This window comes from Malus domestica, chromosome 09 (assembly GCF_042453785.1).
Source record: "Malus domestica chromosome 09, GDT2T_hap1".
Classification (NCBI taxonomy): Eukaryota; Viridiplantae; Streptophyta; class Magnoliopsida; order Rosales; family Rosaceae; genus Malus; species Malus domestica.
Window position 1 is genome coordinate 212488 of NC_091669.1, and position 22672 is coordinate 235159.

The 22672-nt window shown below is 36.7% G+C and overlaps 3 protein-coding genes and 1 pseudogene across 15 annotated transcripts; 2 read left to right on the forward strand and 2 right to left on the reverse strand.

Annotated features, from left to right (window-relative positions):
- Window positions 1-1669: 1669 nt before the first annotated feature.
- On the reverse strand, window positions 1670-4706 carry LOC103429098 (nudix hydrolase 13, mitochondrial). Of its 3 annotated transcripts, none has more exons than XM_029107610.2 (6): window positions 4111-4706; window positions 3773-3892; window positions 2840-2957; window positions 2632-2715; window positions 2349-2504; window positions 1670-2238 (listed from the first exon to the last, which is right to left on the reverse strand). In XM_029107610.2, exons 2-6 carry the CDS (start codon window positions 3847-3849, stop codon window positions 1852-1854), a joined length of 822 nt encoding a protein of 273 aa, XP_028963443.2. In that variant the 5' UTR covers window positions 3850-3892; window positions 4111-4706; the 3' UTR covers window positions 1670-1851. The 3 variants fall into 3 exon arrangements, with proteins under 3 accessions (XP_028963443.2, XP_008365467.3, XP_070661304.1); XM_008367245.4 differs by having other exon boundaries at window positions 3773-3897; window positions 4111-4521; XM_070805203.1 differs by lacking the exon at window positions 4111-4706 and having other exon boundaries at window positions 2840-3019; window positions 3773-3889.
- Window positions 4707-12026: 7320 nt separating this feature from the next.
- On the reverse strand, window positions 12027-13454 carry LOC139188065 (calcium-dependent mitochondrial ATP-magnesium/phosphate carrier protein 2-like; annotated as a pseudogene).
- Window positions 13455-16087: 2633 nt separating this feature from the next.
- LOC103442072 (nodulation receptor kinase-like) lies at window positions 16088-20103 on the forward strand. Of its 5 annotated transcripts, none has more exons than XM_070805207.1 (8): window positions 16088-16763; window positions 17232-17363; window positions 17464-17672; window positions 18072-18198; window positions 18427-18498; window positions 18719-18905; window positions 19091-19223; window positions 19517-20103. In XM_070805207.1, the coding sequence occupies exons 1-8, from the start codon at window positions 16706-16708 to the stop codon at window positions 19778-19780; spliced, it is 1182 nt and encodes a 393-aa protein (XP_070661308.1). In that variant the 5' UTR covers window positions 16088-16705; the 3' UTR covers window positions 19781-20103. The 5 variants fall into 5 exon arrangements, with proteins under 5 accessions (XP_070661308.1, XP_008379039.3, XP_008379040.3 ...); XM_008380817.4 differs by having other exon boundaries at window positions 16090-16763; window positions 17010-17363; XM_008380818.4 differs by having other exon boundaries at window positions 16090-16763; window positions 17150-17363.
- A 118-nt stretch (window positions 20104-20221) lies between these two features.
- On the forward strand, window positions 20222-22611 carry LOC103428988 (UPF0496 protein At3g19330). 7 transcript variants are annotated; one of them, XR_011571289.1, is made up of 4 exons: window positions 20222-20457; window positions 20528-21753; window positions 21835-21977; window positions 22343-22611. XR_011571289.1 is itself a non-coding variant. In XM_017334638.3 (3 exons), the coding sequence occupies exons 1-2, from the start codon at window positions 20349-20351 to the stop codon at window positions 21727-21729; spliced, it is 1311 nt and encodes a 436-aa protein (XP_017190127.3). In that variant the 5' UTR covers window positions 20222-20348; the 3' UTR covers window positions 21730-21753; window positions 21835-22274. The 7 variants fall into 7 exon arrangements, 2 of the variants coding, with proteins under 2 accessions (XP_017190127.3, XP_008365350.3); XR_003775847.2 differs by having other exon boundaries at window positions 21835-21947; XR_528535.4 differs by having other exon boundaries at window positions 20528-21743; window positions 21835-22009.
- Window positions 22612-22672: the final 61 nt, after the last annotated feature.

Here is a 22672-nt window from a genome sequence, read left to right on the forward strand (position 1 = left end):
TTTTGTTTGTATATATTTGTAGGAGTTCGTGAAGGAGATTTGATTCTGGTGTCTACTTTCTCGGTTCAGAGTTTGACTTCATTTGAGGATGTGACGGCAGCGGCAATGTGGTATTTGATGGTAGAGATTAGGGTTTTTTTATTGTCTATTTTCTGCTACCTTTGGGTCTAAGCTTATGTAGGCCTCCCATTGTATTTTGGGTTGCTGCTCTCAATTTGCTTAGCCCGGCATTGTTTACTTTAACGAAAAATCATTTTTTTACACTAAAAAGTCAATCATAACACTATTTACTTTACCCTTTATTTTGTCATTTTTATTAAAACTCAAAGTTTTAAAACCATTTTAATTAGTTTTCCTTATTTAATATTGACTATCATTCATTTAATTTTTTTATGTAATCAATGGGATTATGGCGCCTGGATACCTACTACATTACGTAAGCAACCAGAGAAAGAGGCGGGAGACAAAAGCCGTAGAGGTTAGAAGGGCGCGCACACGTTTTGGACGCGGGAGGTGGCTGTACGTGGATTCCACGGACATAATTCCGGAGAGTGGAGATGAAGTAGGCACTTGCGCCAATGCAACTTCCAGGAAGAGGAGGGATGGAAGTATAACTTATGGGACTCGACTCGAGAGGGCAGATAAATTTGCAATGGGTAGTGTATACTTGACATTGTGCACTTCTGTTCCTTCCTTCAGGATTTGGATTTGCATTGAAGTACCCTCTATTTAATTAAATTCTAATTAACAAAAAATCGCACTAAATAGGGACAGAGCCCAGCCCAGCCCAGCCTGTGAGGGAGGGGACCAAATGGAAAATGGGGAATGCAACTGACAGCTTATTGCTTGTTCCCGCTCGGGACTGTTGAGCTGATGATGGATTGACCCAATTGAATTTACACATAAGTATATCTCATCCAGTCCACCTCCTCATTTGCCTCATTTGCCTCCTTGGCTCTGGTGACTGGTCTACGTACTGGTCACACCAAACACTGTCCACGTCCACCTCATCCTCAACAGCTAGATCCGCCTCATGAAGAGAATGTTTTATATGCAATGAGTTCACCATTATCATCAAGTGGTGTCTTATTCTAATAAATGCATGTCATGTGTGAGTTTTTCTCTTCATGCCAATACATTATTGAATCATGATGCCATAATAAAACTAATAAACCCGCTCTAAGTTTAATTAGGGATATAGATGTTATAATATGTGGCATACATTTTGGAATTTGGAGGAGGAGGAGATAAACTTTGAAACTTTCTACTGATCATCAGATATCAATCAACATCATAAATCAAGTTGAACTTAGTTTTGTATATGCATGTCTATTATTTATAATTAACGAAGAAGCGTTTAAAAGTTATATCAAGTTGAAACATTTCTGCTTCTGATTGGAGTCGCTACTAGGCAGAGAAATTGAACATCATACATGTCAATTTGCATAAGCGATTGCCAGCAATGCGGGAAGATTGCATTTCAAAAGGACAATTTTGAAATCAATTTGGCTGGGAAAAATTAATTCTGGCAAGGGATATCATTTACATAGTGGGAATCCTACAATCCAGACTCGGAAAGACTAATATACCCTTAAATTTGACGAAAAAGATAAGGAATTTGACAGAAGAACCACTAATGCAATGCATGGTTAAGTTGGAGAGCAGAAAAAAACTAAAATGAGAATCTAGAGACGAAAGCTAAAAAATGGGGTAAAGTTGAGGGCCACCACGCACCCTCTATATACATACATACATACATACATACATATACCACCACGCACCCTCTATATACACACATACATACATATATATATATATATGTATATATATCATGCTTCTTACATCATATAGTCATATGTCATCAATGGCAACCCCTTGGCCATGACAATGAACTGATATTACCGTTTGACTAGCACTTGAAGAAGCAGGCTTTATGTAGCAGTTTGACGACATTATTTTACATTCAGGCACCACATGCTCCACATCTGATGAAGAGGCCGCCTGCGGCAGTGGGTGTAGGGTAGAATCCGAAGATGGCAGCTCCTCTCCTTTCATCTGATCTTCTGATCCCGTCATCATCTCCACAACTTTCACTTGTACACCTTCATCAATATCATCATCATCATCATCATCATCATCATCACAGATTGAAACTTCTGCCATAACTCTTAGAAACTGCTCCAGCGCTTTGCGCATCCATTCATACCGGCAGACTCTAAAAGCCTCCTTTATGCTTAGCTATATCCGTACATATTAATTCCACATAGAATTTAAATAATTAAAAATCAAGTCTCTACTTTAGATAATTAATATGTTATAGAAATATGTACGTAGTACTAATTACGTACCCATTTTCTGTCACGGTTTTGCTGCTCTGGCCAGGCATCAAGCTCTAGAGTGACCTCCAACGCAAACATGTATCCTCTGCATCCTCCATCCATGCTGAGGCGGCACATTTCCTCTCTACTTTTGCTTCTGAACTCCCATACTCCCAGCGGAGTTTCCTGATCGAGAGAAAAAATATACAGACAAACCAGTTATATATAACGTTAAGGTTCTTATGCTTCATCATTAATTTCCTAACAATCATCAAACCAAATACAAATAAAATTAAGCACAATTAGTACGTACTCTTAGGGTTCCTTTGACCCCTGCTTCCTCAAAGGCTTCGCGACAAGCAGCTTCTAAAACAGTCTCATCATCCTCCCATCCACCCTGACACAGACACACACACACGCACACATTTGAAGCTAATTAATTAAACCATGCAGCAGATCGATATGAATTAGTATCAGTTAATCTGGAAATAATGAAGTAATTAATTAAGATGGATGCATACTTTTGGGAAGACTCTGTCATAACGATCTGGTGAAGAAACCATAAGAACTTGTATCCTGTTCTCAATATCACCAAATTGGTCGTCTCCATCGTCTTCTGCTATCCGGTAAGGAATGCATCTGTTGCAACACGTGCAAGTACGACCTAGCTCTATGAGTACGTAGTATTCCAGAGTGAATTCCTTCCATAATATATTTTAAACGTAAGGGTAATGCTAAAGTAATCGTTGTTTTAAATCTTATTTGTAAATTATACAATGTGACAATCAAATAAGACTCTAGGATTTACATAATTTAAAAATGTAGATCAAACGTCAACAACCACGTCATGTAATTTACATAATATGATTAAAAAGGATGGTTACTATTATCATAATAATTTTGTGATTAAGAATTCTGTAAATGAGACAAAAAAGATCGTGCAAAATATAAAAACATAAAGAAAGTTAAGTCATGCCTTATTGTAAGTTGTAATTGATATGACCTATGAGATGAAGACAATTTGCATGCATCCATCAAACAGCAAAGTCAAGTGTATATAGCTAACTATATATATTGCTATTGTATTACCGGTGGTTATTAGTTAATTGGGACTTGGTACCTTTTGTTTTTATTTTCTTTTGGTGATCCCTACTATATATTATATTTATTATCAGTAATTTGATTATTTTTTACTTTCATCGAATTCTAAAGTATTACAATTTGAACGCACTCGATCGATCGAGAGGAAAGACACATGAATGGAAACTTGACTAATAACGCTGCAGCAACTGATTAACACAAGGGACGAAAAATCACGCGCCAACAGTAAAAATATACACATATATGTGAGTGAAATGAAACTCAGAGAAACCCCCAATTAAATGAAACTCAGACGAAAGTATTTGATGAAGCAATGAATGGAAAAGAAGGGCATACTATTGCTACATACGTACCCAGAAACGAGTCGGAAATTGTTGTCATAGCGTTGCCGATGTCGCCCAGTTCGTGCTAGTAGCACAGAAGATGACATGATGATGTGTGTATATATATATTCTTCTATATATCTACCGAAACTATCCTTCAAACCCAAAGCCAAGAAAATTAATTAATTAATTAATAAAAAAGAATGAGGTAATTTCGATCTGATTCTAAGGTAGCTAGATCGGTTTAAAAAAACAAAAACCACAATAATTAGAAGCATTAAGAGAGAGAGATACAAGCAAAGCTAGAACAAGAGGAATTAATCAATAAAGATATTTGTATATATTGATTTGGAAGGTAGGTTACGTACCAGGTAATTAGTTTTGTATGAACTTTGAGGAAAAAGAACCAGCTGTACTACCTAGCTAGCTAGCTTTCATAACATAACACAACAAATTACTTAAATTCTCGTCTCTTTCTCTCTCGATCGATCAACAAAAATTTCTTATTAAATGATCAGCTAGCTCTCATATATCTCGTCAACAAATAAACTCGACCGATTATAAAGGCTGGTTAAGGCCAGCTGCTGCTAGCTAGCTTTGAACAATGCAGCACAACATTTACGTCCAAAGATCGACCCTAATAACTCTTAGTTTCTCCCAAGAGGCGGCCGGACAAGTTGCCAACTGACTTGTATATATAGATATCTTTGTGTCAGACACAAGAGAAGAATCTACATTATACTGCAGCTTTTCCTGGAGATGAGTAAAATTAGAAAGGGAATAATACAGAACAAGAAATATCGATGGAATAATGATAATGTCGAGGGAATTTCAAAGAAAGAACTAACAGAGAGAGAGAGAGAGAGAGAGAGAGAGAGAGAGAGAGAGAGAGAGAGAGAGAGAGAGAGAGAGAGAGAGAGAGAGAGAGAGAGAGAGAGAGAGAGAACGAGGTGAGAGGGTGAGGGACAGGAATTTCCGCGGGACCAGAGCAACGGCATCCATTTATAAGAAAACCGTGCCAAGTTCATTTCCATAACGTCCCCAACTCCATTAAGTTATTTTTATTATTTTATCGTTATACAATTTAATTAAGTTCTGGCCATTCTCATATGGCAACTGGCACCTCCTTATATGTTATAACTGATGACGATTGAATTAACTATCAATTAAAACTCAGTTTTTCGGTAAATATATCCATCCAACCAACTTAATTAGCAACTACAGCATAGAGAATTGTGATTATGTGTATGCTGCCAAACATTGATTAATATGCATGAATAATTATGTATTAACGCACCTTAATTAATCTTCCACTTTATATATTGGTTGCTATAACAAGCTGCGATGGATGTAGAAGTGATGAGCATTTCATTATTTTTAATTTTCCTTGGCGAGTCGGCGACTGTAGCTTTGCTAAAGCATGCATGCATGCATTTTATAAAAGGAAACTAATTAAAATGACTTTAAAACTTTTAGTTTTAACAATAAATATAAAATAAAGGTTAAAGTGAATAATACCATGTTTGACTTTTTAGAATAAAAATATATTTTTCGTTAAAATAAACAATAGCGGAAACTTTTTATTAAAGTTCTTTTTTTATAAGGAAAACTAATGAAAAATGTTTGAAAACTTTGATTTTTAATGATAAGAACAAAATAAAGGGTAAAGTGAATAGTACTATGATTGACTTTTTAGTGTAAAAATATAATTTTTCGTTAAAGTGAACAGTACCAGATACTTTTCGTTAAAGTTTCTTTTTTTATAATTTGTTTGCTTTGCCGTTGACGTGGAAGATTTGTAAAAAGAGAAAACCAAAAGTAACCCGAAACACGCAAGCTAGTATGGCCGTCGATCATGCGAGAAAACGATAGCCACGTGGTTAAGTAATATATACTAGCTAATAAATAGAGTAATCATGTGGTGGGAAAATGCTCGATAATACAAAAAAGCTAGATTTTATTAGTTAAAGATGACATGAGAAAACGATAGACGAAGCTTCGGCATGCATAATGGTGATTGAGAAGCCAAAAGCATATCAATTTTTTCCACATATAGCTTTTTAACAACTTTAATTTTAATATCTTATATATATATATATATATATATATATATGTATGTATGTAAAGAGAACACAAAAAATTAATAGTATTTTTTGTGTCACTAAGCTTCAACAAAAATATTTGAACAAAAAAATTTCAAAGGCATCCCAAAATAATACATCAAATAAGGTAGGGGTATTTTTATCATTTTAACTATGTTTTTTTAATATTTAATTTTTGTGTGCTGTTTTTTTTAATTAATACCTCATAATAGGCTAGCAATAATGTGATTCAATTTCTCTATTTTTAAATATGTTCAAAATATCTTAAGATGCGTGTAATACGGGTTATGAAAAAGGTATTTCGCATGCGGATAATAATGTGATTAAATTAGTTGTCAAATGATTGTTTTTTTTTTAACAAACGATATTATCTAACTAAGGGGGAGAGGGATGGTCTTAGCCTCACAATGGGTTAGCAATAATGTGATTCAATCAGTTGTTCATTCAATATTATTTTATCTATTTTTAAACACGTTCAAAATATCTTAAGAAGCGTGTAATGCTGATTATAAAAATGGTCTTTCGCACACGGATAATAATGTGATTAAATTAGTTGTCAAATGATTGTTTTTTTTAACAAATTATATTATCTACACTAAGGGGAAGGGAGTGAGCTTAGCCTCACAATGGGTTAGCAATAATGTGATTCAATCAATTGTTTATTAAATATTATTTTTTCTATTTTTAATGTAAATTCTATAGAGACTGATTTTATTATGTAAATTCAGCTGTTTTAATTCATTTATGAGGGGTTTATTCTAGCATGATCTAAGATTATTCATTTACTTCAAATATTTGGCTTTCCTTTTGTCAATTTACGCATATAAATACACTTAAAACGTGTAAGTCATGCATAGCATGCCATGATTCAAAAAATGTTTTATGCATGCGCTTACGCACATGCATGAAGGCTAGTAATATTAAGCGCGTGCATGAAGGCTATTAATATTATAAGGGGGTGTGCTATCCACACACCCTTAATAATTTTTGTCTATTGATCTTCTTCAATTCATCCGATCTGATGACCGAAAATTAAAAAAGTGTGTGAGAAGTAAAATGGGGTGTGTGGATATCACACCCCTATTATAAGCGTTGATCAAAATCCTCTTAGTCTCCGGTTTCAGTTTTTCCTTGCAGTTGCTGATCTATTAACTAACAAGCAAGGGAGGGAATTGCAACACCAGCACCGCCTTTTTATTGTTCGTAAATATCCTTTATCTCTGCATTTTAATTTATATTTATACTATGTTTTTAATGCAGCACTCTTTGTCAATAAAAGGTAGCATACCTCATGCAAAGTGTCTGTCTAGGTACGTAGCTGACATATGTATATCATCATACATAATTGCATTGGAATGTTCAGTGACGTTCCTGGAAAAACTGCACTAGCTAGTGGTGCAAAATAGTTACTAATCAAATTAATCAAAGGCATGCGCATTGATTCTTTTGGGCTAGTGCGCAATGCATATATGCAGTTTGCTTTAGCATCGATATAGCTATAAGGCTAAACTCGACTCGAAAGTGGTTAATTATTTTCGAGTCGAGCCATTTTTCGGCCAAACTACGGTGAGTTGGTCATCGAAAAATGTATCATTATCTTCATCTCGTCGAGAAATATGATTTTCGTTTATGAATCACTCGATTTCGTTGAGTATTGAAGAAGTTATGAACGTTTAAAGCTTACCCAGTTTCCTGCGAGTTTTCCAGTTTTCCTGCTGACCAGTCACCTTTCAGACTATTTTCAGGCCATCTCTGGCAACCATTGGGCTTCCAAATAGGTATAATCTTATTCTACAATTTTATAATATAGGCATCGACCCTATTGTTGTGGCACGAGACAAATGGCTTGACTTTATATATACATACATACATACATACATATATTGATAGTACTTTCTTTCATGAATAAGAACATAAATACATACATATATTGTCACATTCCGATCCGGGGTCCACCACATCCCGGGCTTGACTCCACCGTAGCATGATATTGTCTGCTTTGGGCCCCGACCACGCCCTCACAATTTTGTTTCTGTGAACTCACACGAGCAGAACTTCCCAGTGGGTCATCCATTATATGATTGCTCTCGAGCGATCTCGCTTAACTTCGGAGTTCCTATGGAATCCGAAGCCAATGAGCTCCCAAAAGGCCTCGTGCTATATGGAGGTGAGCATGTACATATAAGGCATAGAGGATCCACTCCCATGTACGATATGTGATCTAACATATATAATTAAAATCATGTATATTTATAGATTACAATATATATATATATATATATAAAGAGAACACCATAAAATGGTGAAGCATTCAAAATACCATAAATTGTCCTTCAAGAACTTCAAAAAATACAGTTGAACCAAAAGGAGTTAAAGTAATTCACAATATTTTAATTTTGGATGAATTTTTAATTTTTAATTTTAGAAAAAAATTAAAACAAAAACCTTCCACGTTAGTAATTCACTATATATGTATAGATAATATAGTATTATGGCGCATATATAGCATCGTTGCACGTAAAAGTATGCATGTATGAGAACTAAGAGCATGTTTACTTACTATGAGAAAGGTGGATATATAAAAGTTTATATATGAGAGAAACAACCCTTTCTTGGAAAGGACGAGGATTCTCTCCGGATCCTCTTTGTGGGGATCCGATGATCAATCAATTGTGTTCGTTTATTGTATATTGTGCAGTCAATTTTCGTTAAGTACTATTTATATTTAATTTTAAATTCAAAATTCAATATAATTTCTAATCGTACAATGTACGATAAACGGACTCGATTGATTAATCATCCGGATCCCCACAAAGAGAATCCGGAGAGGATCCTATTCTCCTTGGAAATCCTATATTTTGATTTTTTTTAAGCATGAAAAAATATGAAACAATAATGAAAATCAATTTCAATACTTAATTGCTAGTAAACACATAAATAAGAATCATATTCATCCTTTCAAAATTTTGGTTTGTTTTGAACCACATTATTTCAAAATTTCAATACTTAATGTAGATAATATGATTTGTTAAAAAAAATTAGTTTGCTAATAAACATAAAAATAAGAATATTACTATTTCTTACAAATTTATTATTTTTCGAAAAGAAATTTATTATGGCGTCCACATGGCTGTTTTCTACCTAATAACTTTTTTTCCCCTTCAAAATTTCATTGTATCGTTTATGTATAAAGGGTGAAGCAATCATATTGCTAAATTGTCCTTCTATTAAAGATTTAAAAAAAAACATATAAGGTGGTTAATAAGTTCATTATTTTTCAAAATATATTTAAGAAAAAACAATATCTCAAATAAATAAAATTAAAACAATTAAAAAAAGTAAATTATCAAACGTCTGCAGGTGTGGCAAGAGACTCTAATAAAACAAGAAAGACTTGAGGTAGCGGTATTTGGACGCACTCGATGAAGGGGTGGTTTGGGAGTGAGGTGCTTAAAAAAAAACACCCATGAAAAAAAGCTATGAGGGTTTTAGGTGTTTGGTAAACTAAAAAAAAAAAAGGCTTATTTTGGAAGCTGTTGTAAGAATAAGCTGAAATCAAAGGAAAAAACTGAAGCTGCTATTTGCAGCTTTGGAAAACTGGCTTTTTTTCAAAGCACACGGAACTACAGTGCTCCTTTAATGAAAATATCCACTATCAGACTGCTTTTTTTTCCAAAAGCATTTTTACAAAAAAGTTTACCAAACACTCTGCTGATTTATTTCACAGCCGCTTATTCTCACAGCACATCAACTTATTCTCACAGCAGCTTTTTTTCAAAGCACAACAATACCAAACAAGCCCGAAGTCATAGTCTCATGGCAAAGGACATTTGTCTTAATGAATATATAAATTGTATGTATACAAAAGGAGAAAATGAAAAGAAAAAGGGAAAATTCTCTAATAAAACAAGAAAGACTTGAGTCAGCGGTATTTGGACGCACTCGATGAAGACTCGATGAAGTCATAGTCTCATGGCAAAGGACATTTGTCTTAATGAATATATAAATTGTATGTATACAAAAGGAGAAAAGGAAAAGGAAAAGGAAAAGGGAAAATTCTCATTAGCACTTGAAAAAGTCGTGATGCCCTTCTTTTTCTTTTATTTTTCACTTTGAGAATGATGGTCATTAGCTCTAGAAAAAGAGGGTGTATTATGCATTTTGGGAATTGTATTGGTAGGTCTTCTTTGTAATGTATTAGCAAAATCTTTTAAGTTGCAGTCTTCCTATTATTATTCCTCAACGAAATGCCCTAAATTCGACGTTGGTCAATGGGGGTATATCCGTATATGGTATAAAATGGTGGTAGGCTTTCACATTCCAAACGGGAATCTCCTTTGTTGCTTGGTAAAATGAGATAGTTAGGAATTCATTTAGAGAGCTCAATAGAGATACTTTTTAGGGAGTTTTAACGAAACAGTATCGGTACTGTTTACATTTAACGAAAATTATATTTTTACTCTAAAAAGTCACTCATAGTACTATTCACTTACAATACATTTTTGTCATTTTGATTAAAACTCAAGGTTTTCAAGTCATTTTCATTAGTTTTCCTTACTTTTTAAAGACACAATATATACATGAGTGTTTGGTAATCAAAAGTTTGGATGGGACGGGATAAGTTTATAGATCTATAGTACGTTGAACAAAATAAACAAAGGAAAACTTTCTGATTTTGTTTAAGCTGAGGGTAAATTAATCCTTACATAATGGTGTGACGTCAACTATACTAATTCATCTTATACACTTTAACTTGGGAAAATTTGAAGATTATCATTGTTTCTTTGTAAAATATGCCAACATCATAAATTTAGTGAGTTATTCAATCAAATTTAGTTTTACGCAACAAATGTGACATAGTGGGTTGACAAAACTAGGATATCCAATTTCCATGCCCAAATGAAGGTAATTCCTTCCGGCTCTACTAGAGAACAAAGCACGATTATATTCATTTCGAATTCTGAAGACTCGTTAGAGGGCGAGCAGAATATCTTTCACTGTATCAATCTATAAACATATAAATGAAATGGTCACAGTTGCTACCAAAGTACCAATAGAACCCAAGGAGCACACTGTAAGATTGTGAATGACAATGAATGTTGTATTGGATCATTTTGTTGTAAGCCACTTGTCTATCAAGTTGTTAGCAACCAAAGTGATCCGATAGTCCTAATATAATAAGGATTATGGAGTCTTATCCCTTGCAATTAACCTAGAGGAAATCTGATAGATTTTATTACGAAGATGTAGAATCATGGTGGGACTTAAACACTAGAGAGATAGGGTCAATCTTCACAGCCAATGATAGGTCGGGTGTGTTAAAAACCCTAACGATATAAATATCACGGTTAAGTCCCTGCTTCCATACGCTTGTACTCTCAATCACGCTAAACCCTATTCACGGTAGAGAGTCATTTTGAAGTACTGGAAGTAGAAGACAACCTGTGAACTCAAGCCACCATGTCTCCAATCGGTGCAGGTTAGTATCATTCATCTTCTTCTTGTAATTATCATGATGCATGTTAAATTGTGATCCTAGAACCATGTTGTATTAGTCCACCTTACACACACGTCTAAATAGAAGACAGGCCCGAGCCGACGGCCCCAGAGAGATCTTATTTGAAGCCAACAAAAAAAAAAAGAAACAGATGTTATCCTAACACATATTTCGGATGACAGAAGAAAAAACACAAGCAAGAATAAAGAGAACTGATAGGAAACAATGAGCCATCAAAACTAGTACTACTCAACCAATCTGATCAATCAACTGTCAAGTGACACAAATGGCTTCTTAAACCTACCATGACACCGGTCTTCAAATTATCCAATCGACTCAAAGGTATAACAATATGCTCAAGTTACACACTGTGTTTGGGGTGGGGTGTTACAATACAACACTGCCCCATTGCATAAAAGGCTTTATACAAGTTTTCGGACACCCAACTATATGGGCAAGCCAATTTTGCCCTTTCACGAAACCTAATGCTAGCACTCTTATTTTTGCCCTTTCACGAAACCTAATGCTAGCACTCTTATCTATGCTACTAGCCTATGACTAAAAAAAATGATTTGTCCTATTCAATTTGGAACCTTATTCAACATATTCACTCATCATGATATCGTTGTCAACTTTACAGCCAGCAACTTACTTGCCGGTCATTGCTTAGAACTGCATAATTCTTTCATCCCAGATCCAAACTCTTTTTCATGGACTCATAAATCATATAAGTAATACTTGCAGATGGAACTACTTTAAGAAGATTAGGAAATATTCCTTTGTAGAATCCTCTTAACCTTTCATGTTGGAAGGTTCTCCTGAATACATCACTCATTCCTTTATATTCAGTGTATCTTGCATTCTGAAAACACGTTAAAAAATTAGCGTCAATTTAAAGACACTGACTTGAAAGTTACACATATCAAAAAAATCAATTCAACAAGATATCGATGTTTCCACAATGCACCTTGTCCTGACAACCTGCAGCCCCAATTGCACAAGAGCACCAGGTTCTACAGAAAAAAAAAATCAGGAAAAAAAAAAAAAAAAAAAAAAAAAAAACACTTACACCACATAACACAGTGCCAGAATTAGGGCAAAACACAATAAAATTAGAGCCTAAAAATGACGAGGAAAGTAAACTACTTTGCAAATGAAATTCTTACCCCTGTCATGCACAATATATTTCTTGGACATATCTTTCAATGTTTCATAAGCAGCAAGATCAATGCCAGCACAAAGGACCATCCCAAGCAAACATGGAACAACACCCTTATAAAATGCCCGGGGTCCCTCCTGAACCCATATTTCTCTACACAGATCCATAGGATTCGTGTCTTAACAAGATCCACGGGATAGATCACAGTTTGTGCCACAGCACCTGCTAAGCCACCAGAAACAAGGCGAGTTGCAGTGCCGACATTAGCCTTATCTTCTTCACCATTAGCATGGACAATAAAACTTTTCAGCATTTCATACGTGTAGAACCTGATGGCGCTTTCGGGAGCCACTTTCAAGACATTTAAACCATTGCCACGAAAAAAGCCCAATAAGCCACATTCTCCCCATATCTCTCTTATTGCTGGCATAATTCGAGCTCGTTTTGTTTGTACTTGCAAAATAACCTTTAAACGATCAAGAGGAGCGGTAGCTCTACGTGATGTTGCCCCTGCTACTGCTCCAGCAATCAAATATCTACTAGCATGGTCATGCTTACTGATAACCTCCGGGACAACAGTCTGCTCCCCAATATCAACTACAAGAACAATCAACTACAAGAAGTACCAGATGCGTACATGTTTTTAGTGACCAATTTTTAGATCAATCAAATATCACTCTGTCTTCAAATGTACCACAGAATGAGCCATAACAATGATATTTTCACGTGTATATATGAATATGTGTTTGTAATTCACACGTGCATGCAATGTTCTATTGACTAGATAAAATCGGCAGTTTCAAGTTTAAACAAAAAATGAGAATTAAGCAAAGCACATTTACATCACGTTCATGATTCTATATATTTACAATTACCAAGCGCAAGCAGGATAATCAGCAAAATCATGCATCTCCCGCTGGTGACCTCGAATCGAAATCCAACCTCGGACTGCATTATATCGGAGCTTAATTAGCCCTTTCCCCTTCAAAATTTCAAATGCTGCTGCCTTGGCTCTACATTCCTAGTTACTTCCCTCTCAAGACCTAGTTCCATTACTACAGAGCAATTCCACTTTCTCGATAGACTGCTGCCTGCAACAATACTCAATCATGTCCTTAGATGTCTCAGCCACTCCGGTCTTTCGTCTTTTAACCCACAGTTAGCTACATGTTGATATCTCACTCTCTAATCTCTCCTGAGTCTCCTCTCCTCTCCTCTCTCCTCTCCTCTATAGTAATATATGTACACCTTGGGAAAGCCTGAAACAGAACAAGGTACACTAACCACTTGCTTTTATTCTAATCACAATGTTGTATGATATCCAATATTGACAGCTTACCTTTTCACAATAAATTTCTTCCCAATTTTATATAAGATGAATTCATATGAGGAATGCATGGAATGGAACATTGATCATTGAATCTATGTTGTTCAATTCTCAGGAAAACTGTGGTTGCGCTATAAAACATGTTTATATCAAATGCCTATGAGCGATGATTTTTCTTTTTATAATGCCGAAAGATATCTCAATTTAAATATTCATAAATTGGCATAATATTGCTTGACTTGCGATAGCATGAGAAAGAATTACAAAATAAGAAAAAGCTCAAAGGTTCCATTGCAATTAGTACTAAAAGATTAGAAATCATTGAATCCACCAATAATTTCTGCGTTGACAATAATAACTAGTTAATTTTTTATGGTTCATACTGCTTTGGTGTCACATAACATTTGCAGTCGCCAGTCGTGTATATAAAACAAGTTACATTCCAATCATACTCATCATATTCATACTATAAAATGCATAAGCTCGAGCTGCGGACTTTTTTTTTTTCTTTGTTTGTTTGTTCAAGAGCCAATAGAAAAAAAAAAGTGAAACATGTTGTTTTCTAATAAGTGAAGCTGAATGTTGAGAGTACTAGTTCCACGTCAAAGAAAAATAGGATATGGCATTTGTCTATAAATAATTGAGTTACTTTTTATATTGTCAACTGGTTTTATAGTAAAATCTCAACTTTTTTCGTGGTATCAGAATAGATTATTCATCATGTGAAGCCCACCGACCACATATACTCCACGTCACTCGATTTGTGTTGTCTACGTGTTAAGCTTAAAAATTCGTCACATGTAAGAGAAAGGAACATGTTGAAAGTATTAACCTCGTATTGTCGAACATGAGGTGACGTGTTAAGAGTAATAATCACATAGAAAAACTAAGAAATTTTTCATATACTTATAAGTAATTAAACTATTCTTCATATTATCATTGATTTTAAAATGCAACCTCAACTCTTTACCAAAGCACTGCATCTCTGCAAGCAACTATGTCCAGTTTTTAAATAATAATATTTATTACTTGTTAGTAACCATCATGAGGATCCAAACGAAGAAATGACATGAGCGGATTTGGATCCTCTCCTGAGCCAATGGAGTGGATCCTTTTGACCAAGCATGTGGGTCGTTGAATTTTTATCCAACAGTTATAATTATTATAATTTTAAAGAGACTTCATGTTTGTAACCATTAGATAAAAATTCAACGACCCACAATATTTGGTGAGGATGATCCTCTCCATTGGCTCAGGAGAGGATCCAAATCCGACATGAGCAAACGGAAATAAGGAAATGATGAAAATGGCAGGAGGGAGAGCGAGAGATAGAGAACCGTAGAGGTTACAACGCTTATTAAGGTTTGTATATAATTAATATGTGTTTAATCAATAGTTTAATCTAAGACTAGTTTGATGTATTATTTAATTGCTCAGTAGGAGCCATGTCAACATAGCTCATAGCTGGCCAGCCCAACTCCCTCTCTCTCTCCGTCTCTTTTTAATATTCTTTGTTGAATGCTTTTATATATAAAAACGGAAAAGTAAATATATACACGAGTATACGTATTGCGTAATGTATATTGTCTTAAATTTGCCGTCAAGATGGGATTGTATTGTTCTTTGCCTTTCTGTCTTTTTTTGTACAATTAAGTTTCAAGTTTATTATTTTACGTGGCTGTTTTGTGTGATTAAGTTGGATAAAATGACGAGCTTGACATAGCAGAAGATAGTTTTTATTGTGCCGCTAATCCCACCTGTAATTGCTGTACACGCACAAAACGAGGCCCCTCCCTCAGTCGCTTTGTCTCTCTCTCAAGTTCCCAACTTGCATTAGCAGACAGTTATTATTCTGCTTTACAGCCCACACAAAAAAAGAAAAAAGAAATAAACGCACACGGAAAGAATAAATTCATTTAAAAAATATATATAATCGACCAAAATAAATATTTTTATTAATTAATAAAATATTTATTATCAATTAAAATTCTATGAAATTATTAGTTTAACCATCTAATTAAAATAAAATATGAATAAAAAATATGAGGCATAAATATAATTTCACACAACCAAATTTTACTATTTTTTTTTAAGTATCACCTACATGTAATCCTAACATATCTCTAATTAAAAAAATTAAAAAAACTTTTCACCCCCACTCTCTATCACTCTCTTCCTCTCTCATTTTATTTTAAAAACAAAAATAAAAAATGTTCTCACGCCCTTTATGGGTGCTCATATGCAGAGGCTGACAGACACGCGCTCTCTCTGTCCCTCTGTCTCTCTGTCTCTCTTATTCAGTTATTCTGGTTCACGCTTGACTCATATTTGATGTTTTGTTTTGGTGCTTGAGCATAAACCTTTGGTGGGTTGATTGCTTTGCAATTGAAATTGAATTTGCATGGGGTGAGGTGGGGGTGGGTGGGTTTTCTGTCTGTCCCTTTGATTGATTGAACTAGAACTATATATCCATCGTCAAAATTCAAGAGAGAGAAGTAGCAGTACAAGTGTTGTCGGCGCAAGGTCACTTTCTGTCGGCATTGTCTGTATCCAATCCAACTATGATATTGATATTTGAATATTTGATTGCATTTCCATTCAATTTAATTTAATCCAAATTACAATCCGGATTGATGCTTCTCCGATTCTCCTCTCTTCTCCTCTTGTCTTTACATTTTGATTTCCACCTGCATATTCTTCCATTCGTTCATTCCTTCCTTCATTCAAACATGCCTCTTTTCTTTCTATAATTATATCTCCTGCCTGCAACTTTCCATGTCATGAAATTTCAATTGGATTTGGGTGGCAATTTCCTTTCTTCTTCTCGTTGTTGTTGTTGTTGTTTTGGGAGGCTGTTCGTTCGTGTTGCCATTGGCAAATGAAGCTCGAGTATTTAGACAACTGGCTGCCTTACTTTTCTGGGACAAGGACCAGAGGTTTGCAGCTGCCTAAACCCCATGATACAATGATGCTTTGTTTCTATCTATGTTACTCTGCATTTCTATTCTATTGCATTTTGAATGTATATCACTACTACTCCGTTGGCATGACATTTTACTTGATTTTGCTTCGACTTTGATTTCAAAAACCATTGCTTTGCGGTTGTCGTTGTAATCATTGAAATTTTGCACCCTTATAGTTAATCCCCACCCTCACAACTTGCTGTCTAATCTGTTTTCTAGTTATCTGATGGAAGACCAATAATAAGGAAATAAAGAATTGAAAAGAAATAGTTACATCTGATGGATTTAAATTCCCTTGCTTTCCACGCACACCTTCTGTAGATTATCATCTTCTGCGTTTTGTATCCTCTGGATTCCAGGTTCAATGCATGATAATTCGTTTTACAACAATACTACCCATAGTTGAAGTGGTTACATACCAAATGTCAGCGTCTCTTGCAGCAATACTAGGAGGTGCTGCAGGAGCCGTGACTTTGGTGGGGATAAGCATCATACTCATATGGTTCTGTGTATCTCGCAATAGGAGTGTTCCAAGAACTTCTGAAACGGGTTCTTCTGATCCTTCTATTCAAGGTAACTCTTATTTCACATATGTTTGTTTCCTTCCTAGGGGAAACACACTTAGTATAGCATAAACAACAGCCTTTCAATTATCTGTTTTGATAACTTGCAGTGGGAAGACATGGAGGGGTTGAGTTGTCAATGCGAGAAACAAGGTGTTTTCATATGGAAGAACTGTCTCTGGCCACAAAACATTTCAGTGATAAAAATTTGATTGGGCAAGGAAAATTTGGGGAGGTTTATATGGGATTTCTCCAGGATGGAATGCTTGTGGCCATCAAAAAGCGACCTGGAACAGCTAGTCAGGAATTTATCAATGAGGTAGTGATCACTGTCCTAACCTTACAGGTGAAAGAAAAAAAGTTAATGAATTTGCAAGGCCTCTTGACAGATTGGTTTTCTCTTTCATGGCATTCGAGTATTATATATAATTTTGAGTTTGTTTTAGGGTGATAGGGGTTGTGCATTAACTGCTTATATATATTTGAAGAATGACCAGTATATGCTGTTTGAACAAAATTTAAAAAAAACAAAATACTCTTTGTACAGGTTCTGGTCGTAAGTTTGAATCAGTGTTTTTTCTTCCCTAACAACTTTTCTTCCTGATGAATTTGATGGACTGGTATATGCTTTAGTTTTTTCTCTCTTTGAATTCCTATTTGTGTTTTTGCATTGAACAGTGTATCATGGTTTATCTAACTGGACAGAATATTATATCAGGTACACTATCTCTCAGCTATTCAGCATCGGAATATTGTTACTCTCTTGGGTTACTGCCAAGAAAATAATCTACAGTTTCTTGTGTATGAGTACCTTCATAGTGGAAGTGTTTCCAGTCACTTGTACGGTAAAACTCTATCCAGCCACCATTTTTAATTTTGTGAGTCAAAAATTATGCTGGTGATATAAATATCTACTTAGCATATAAGGGTTTCTTTAACTTCGTGTGATATACATGTCGAATTATCATACGTGCAGTACTGTATTTCGTACGAAACCCTTTTGTTTTATCAATTGCCTTATCTATAATGCCTAAATTTCAGCATATGGAGTTTTTTCAAATTTTTCTTTGCAGGCACTGGCCAGCATTCACGTGAAAAGCTAGAATTCAAGAACCGCCTATCAATAGCTCAAGGGGCCGCTAAAGGTGATCATCTGCAAAATCAGTGAGCATTTGTGGCTTTCCTGGTATCAGGTTTTCATCTCTTTAGACAAAAAATATTCGGTTATGAGTATTGGTCCGTCAAATTCTTTTGTCAGCAACTGTAGGACTTTCAGATGTTCTAAAGTTCCTGCTTCTTTATGTGAGAAGTCTGGAAGCAATGGTCTCCTATTTATTAGGACTCATTTAGCTCCTCTGTCTGCAGGTTTGGCTCATCTTCACTCTTTGAGTCCCCGTCTGGTGCACAAGGATTTTAAAACAGCCAATGTTCTTGTAGATGAAAACTTCATAGCTAAGGTTGCTGATGCGGGAATTCGCAATTTCCTGGGAAGAGTTGATATTGCAGGCTCGTCTTCTCAAGTGACTGCTGATGAGATGTTCCTTGCTCCAGAGTAATAGTCTCTCCCTCTCTCTTTGTTTTTGTTTTTCTCTCTTTGTTGGATAAGGTTGGGTGAGGGGGTGGGGTGGGGTGGGGGGTTGAAGGGTATTGCTCTTAGTTCTCGGTGTTCTATATAACCATTCAAGTGAATGCTAAGAATAGTTGTCATTTTATCCAAATTTCTGTTTAATTTTGCAGGGTCAGAGAATTCAGACGATTTTCAGAAAAAAGTGACGTATATAGTTTTGGTGTATTCCTCCTGGAGTTAGTGAGCGGGCGAGAAGCAAGAGATTTTGCATCTTCTGACTCAAATCAGAACATGGTTGAATGGGTATGTGCTAGTGTGTCTTTACAACTGTTGGAATGCATTAGTCATATGATGGTATGCATTCAAATGTTTGCTTACATTGCCTTCTCTTCTCTATATCATATAGTGGAGGACCGGGAATGGTACACTAACTACTTGCTGTGGTGATTGTTTATACACAATATGATAGTTAAAAGTTTAATTGCTGCAACTTGCCAACATCACTGTTGAATCTTGAATACGTTTGTAATTTCTTGTTAATGTGTGAAAATCTTAAACTAAAGTTGTTTAATTTTGTTGTTGGGTCTTGTATAAAGGTGCAAAATATTCAAGAGGGCAGCAATGTATCGTGCATCATCGATGAGAGGTTGGGGAATAGCTTCACAGGTGAAGCTATGGAAGGGTTGATACAGTTGATCATGCGATGTGTGGAAGCTTTGAGTGAGAGGCGACCAAGCATGAGCAATGTGGTAACGGAGCTGGACCGGATAGTTGAGAAAGAGATGAGCTTGACAACAATCATGGGGGAAGGAACTTCTACAGTGATCCCGGGAAGTCAGTTATTTAAAGCAACAAAATAAAAAGACATTGTGTGCGTATGGCATCGCATCCTCCAAATTATTAAAAACTTGGAGGAGTGATATTTGTGAAATAGGTGTTTTTTTTTTCTTCTGTGAAAAGAAAAAGGAAATTGTTATATTTTTTTTAGGTTTCCTTTGCTTGCTGAAACATGAAACAAGAGAAAGAGAAGAGAGAAGAGAAGAGATATATCAGCTGTTCGATGAGTGAATAAAGCATTATTTTTTTATTTGATAACGTTTACACGATGATGAATGTAAGAGAAGTGTTTTTCTTGTTATATAAACCATTATTTATTGTTAATATAAATTGGAATTTGGATGTAGGTTTTGGGTTGCTGTTATATATGCATGTTCAACTGTTGCACTCTAAAAATTTAGATTGTTAATAGCAATTCTCGTCTACATACATATAACGGCATTTCAGCACTAGGTGAGGACAAGGCCTTTTCACTTTATGTATGATTGCGAGCGAGATTTTTAGGTTTGTGTCAGTTGGAGAAGAGGAAACTGCGATTCATTTCATTTCTTGTAAATTTGTAAATTTGTAATACAGAGGTGACTGGAGAGGATGCTGCAATGTCTCTCTCTGAAATTATCGTCGTCGTCGTCACCCTCCTCAGCAGCAGCAGCGGCTCCCAATGGCAATACTCATTCTCATCCGCCTCCCCCGTCGCAAGGTATTGGTCTGGGTCTGGCTCAATTTTTGACAATTTGGTAATTGAATTCAATTTTTTGACGTAATTTCAGGAGGAACGAGCTCTGAGGCATCGCCCTCCGCCACTCTCACCCACGAGTACACCCGCGCCGTCCAAAGCCAATCCTACAATGAAATTTGGTCCAAGGTTCATCAGGTCCACGACCACCACCATGATCCTGGTCATGATGAGCTGCCGCTGGAGGAGGAGGACCACGACGAATCGGATAATGAAGAGAGCCGCCACCGCCGGAGTCAGAGGCAGCACCAGCTTCTGTTGGGGCGAGTGCTTCAGCCCAACCGAGAGTGCGTCCAAGAGGCGCTTCGCCTCGCCAAGCCCAACACCCTCACTCGCCTGGTCTCCGACTACTTCGACCAGAGCGAGAACACCACCCAAGCCTGCCTGCTGCTCCTCCACCGCAGCGTCTATCGAGCACGCGAGCTCTATGCTCCGCTCCACCAACTCCTCGACGCCGTCGTCCACTCTGACTCTGTGGAGTCGTCACTGAGCCTCAACCTCAGCCTAAGCCAGTCCCAGTGCCGTCGGGCCCTGGACGTCTTTCTTCAGTTCGACCTCCACGACAACCCCTTCCCTTCCCCTGACGACGCCGACTCCCCCAATTTGGACAACATGCGCCGTTGCTTCTCCCAGCTCAAGCTCCAGCTCGACAGCCGCCTCCGCTCCTCCCGCTCCAAAATCCGCCTCATTCGCCGCGCCACTCTTGCCTCCGCCCTCTGCTTCATTGGCACTGCCGTTGGAGTCGCCGTCTCTGCTGTGGCTGTCACAGTCCACGCTCTAACTGCCGCACTCGTCGTTGTTGCAGCGCCGCCTTTGTGCTGCACTGCCACTAGCACTGGCTCTGGCTCTGGCTCTGGTAGAAGCAGCAGTTGTTGCAATTGCAGCACCATGACTACCACTGAGAAGAAGGAAATTGCCAATATGAAGCAACTTGATGCTGCTGCCATGGGTACTTGTGTCCTCGACAATGACCTTGCCACCATTGACAGACTCGTTCGCCGCCTCCATGCCGCAGTGGAGGGGGACAAGCTTCTGGTTCGCCTGGGATTGGAGAGGGGATCTGTCAGTGGCACTGCGGTCGACAAGCATCCAATTCAGGAGGTGATGAAACAGCTGCACAAGAGCCACCCCAATTTCCTGCAACTTGTGGACGAACTTGAGGAGCATATATGCCTCTGCTTTAACACCGTCAACAGGTCCAGATCGCTGCTTTTCCAGCACATCTATACACTTTAATCTCTATCTACTGAGTAAGTGCTGGTAATTCCTATTTCCTATAACACATGTAGCAATGTGCCATCGTGCATCATTGCGTTGATACTTACCATCTTCTCTCGGCAGCATTGTTAACAGATGAGGGCAGTAAGATGCGTGAACGAGCCCAGTCAGCAGCTGATTCCACCAATATATCATCAGCAAATTACAATCAGGGCTTGAGGCTTGGCTGGATACAAGTGTGTATCAAGATTATCGTCTTGTTCAGAGTAAATATCTTCATTTGCATCTGCATCATCAAGTATGAGCCTGCCTGCTTATGTTTTGAACTTGTATTCTTGTGTCGATTCTTAAGGAGTAAAGATTTAGAACAATCTCTATACAGTCTATGCTTGTTAGGTTTTGCTATGTGCATCCGGAGATGTCCATTGTTTAATGTTTATTCCAACTAATGAGTCTTATCAGCAATCATCATTGCTTGTATAATCTCGTCTCGTTGTTCATTTTATTATCGACTTGTACTCGTGGTGCCATCTATTAAATGTTGAATGGACGTTTTTGTTTAAGGGCTGGCTGGCTATTGCAAATTTATGCCAATCTGAATCTTTTTTTGTCTTACATAATACCTATGAAGGTGACAGCTTCTCATGGATGTATGATCCGGTCATCCTTCCAGTTCCAGGTGATAGCTTCATAGCTGATGACCATCAGGGCGATGTGCGATGTGCGATGTGAAATTGTGAATACCATTACTCACTCTAGCAGAGAGCTGACTTGAGAAAGAGAATAGTTGTTTGCCTCAGAAGAGTTAATTCAAGCTTCTTGTGTTTTGTTGAGTTGACTTGAGTTGTTTGAAATGTGGATATATTTTACATGTTTATTTATTAAGAACATCTTTGATCATGCTCCATGGCCCTATTTTTGTTTATGTAAACTTGAACTAAAAGAAAAGAAGCAAAAGCAA

Bases quoted from the DNA above. Each gene is read 5' to 3' on its own strand.
- LOC103442072 (XM_008380817.4), top strand. From the start codon at position 17,159: ATGATAATTCGTTTTACAACAATACTACCCATAGTTGAAGTGGTTACA. The intron at 18,499-18,718 runs GTGATCATCTGC...CTCTGTCTGCAG, and splicing joins AGCTCAAGGGGCCGCTAAAG to GTTTGGCTCATCTTCACTCT. The intron at 19,224-19,516 runs GTATGTGCTAGT...TCTTGTATAAAG, and splicing joins ATCAGAACATGGTTGAATGG to GTGCAAAATATTCAAGAGGG.
- LOC103429098 (XM_029107610.2), bottom strand. From the start codon at position 3,849: ATGTCATCTTCTGTGCTACTAGCACGAACTGGGCGACATCGGCAACGC. The intron at 2,716-2,839 runs GTATGCATCCAT...TGTCTGTGTCAG, and splicing joins ATGACAGAGTCTTCCCAAAA to GGTGGATGGGAGGATGATGA. The intron at 2,239-2,348 runs GTACGTAATTAG...GTACGGATATAG, and splicing joins AAAACCGTGACAGAAAATGG to CTAAGCATAAAGGAGGCTTT.
- LOC103428988 (XM_017334638.3), top strand. From the start codon at position 20,349: ATGCTGCAATGTCTCTCTCTGAAATTATCGTCGTCGTCGTCACCCTCC. The intron at 20,458-20,527 runs GTATTGGTCTGG...ACGTAATTTCAG, and splicing joins TCCGCCTCCCCCGTCGCAAG to GAGGAACGAGCTCTGAGGCA.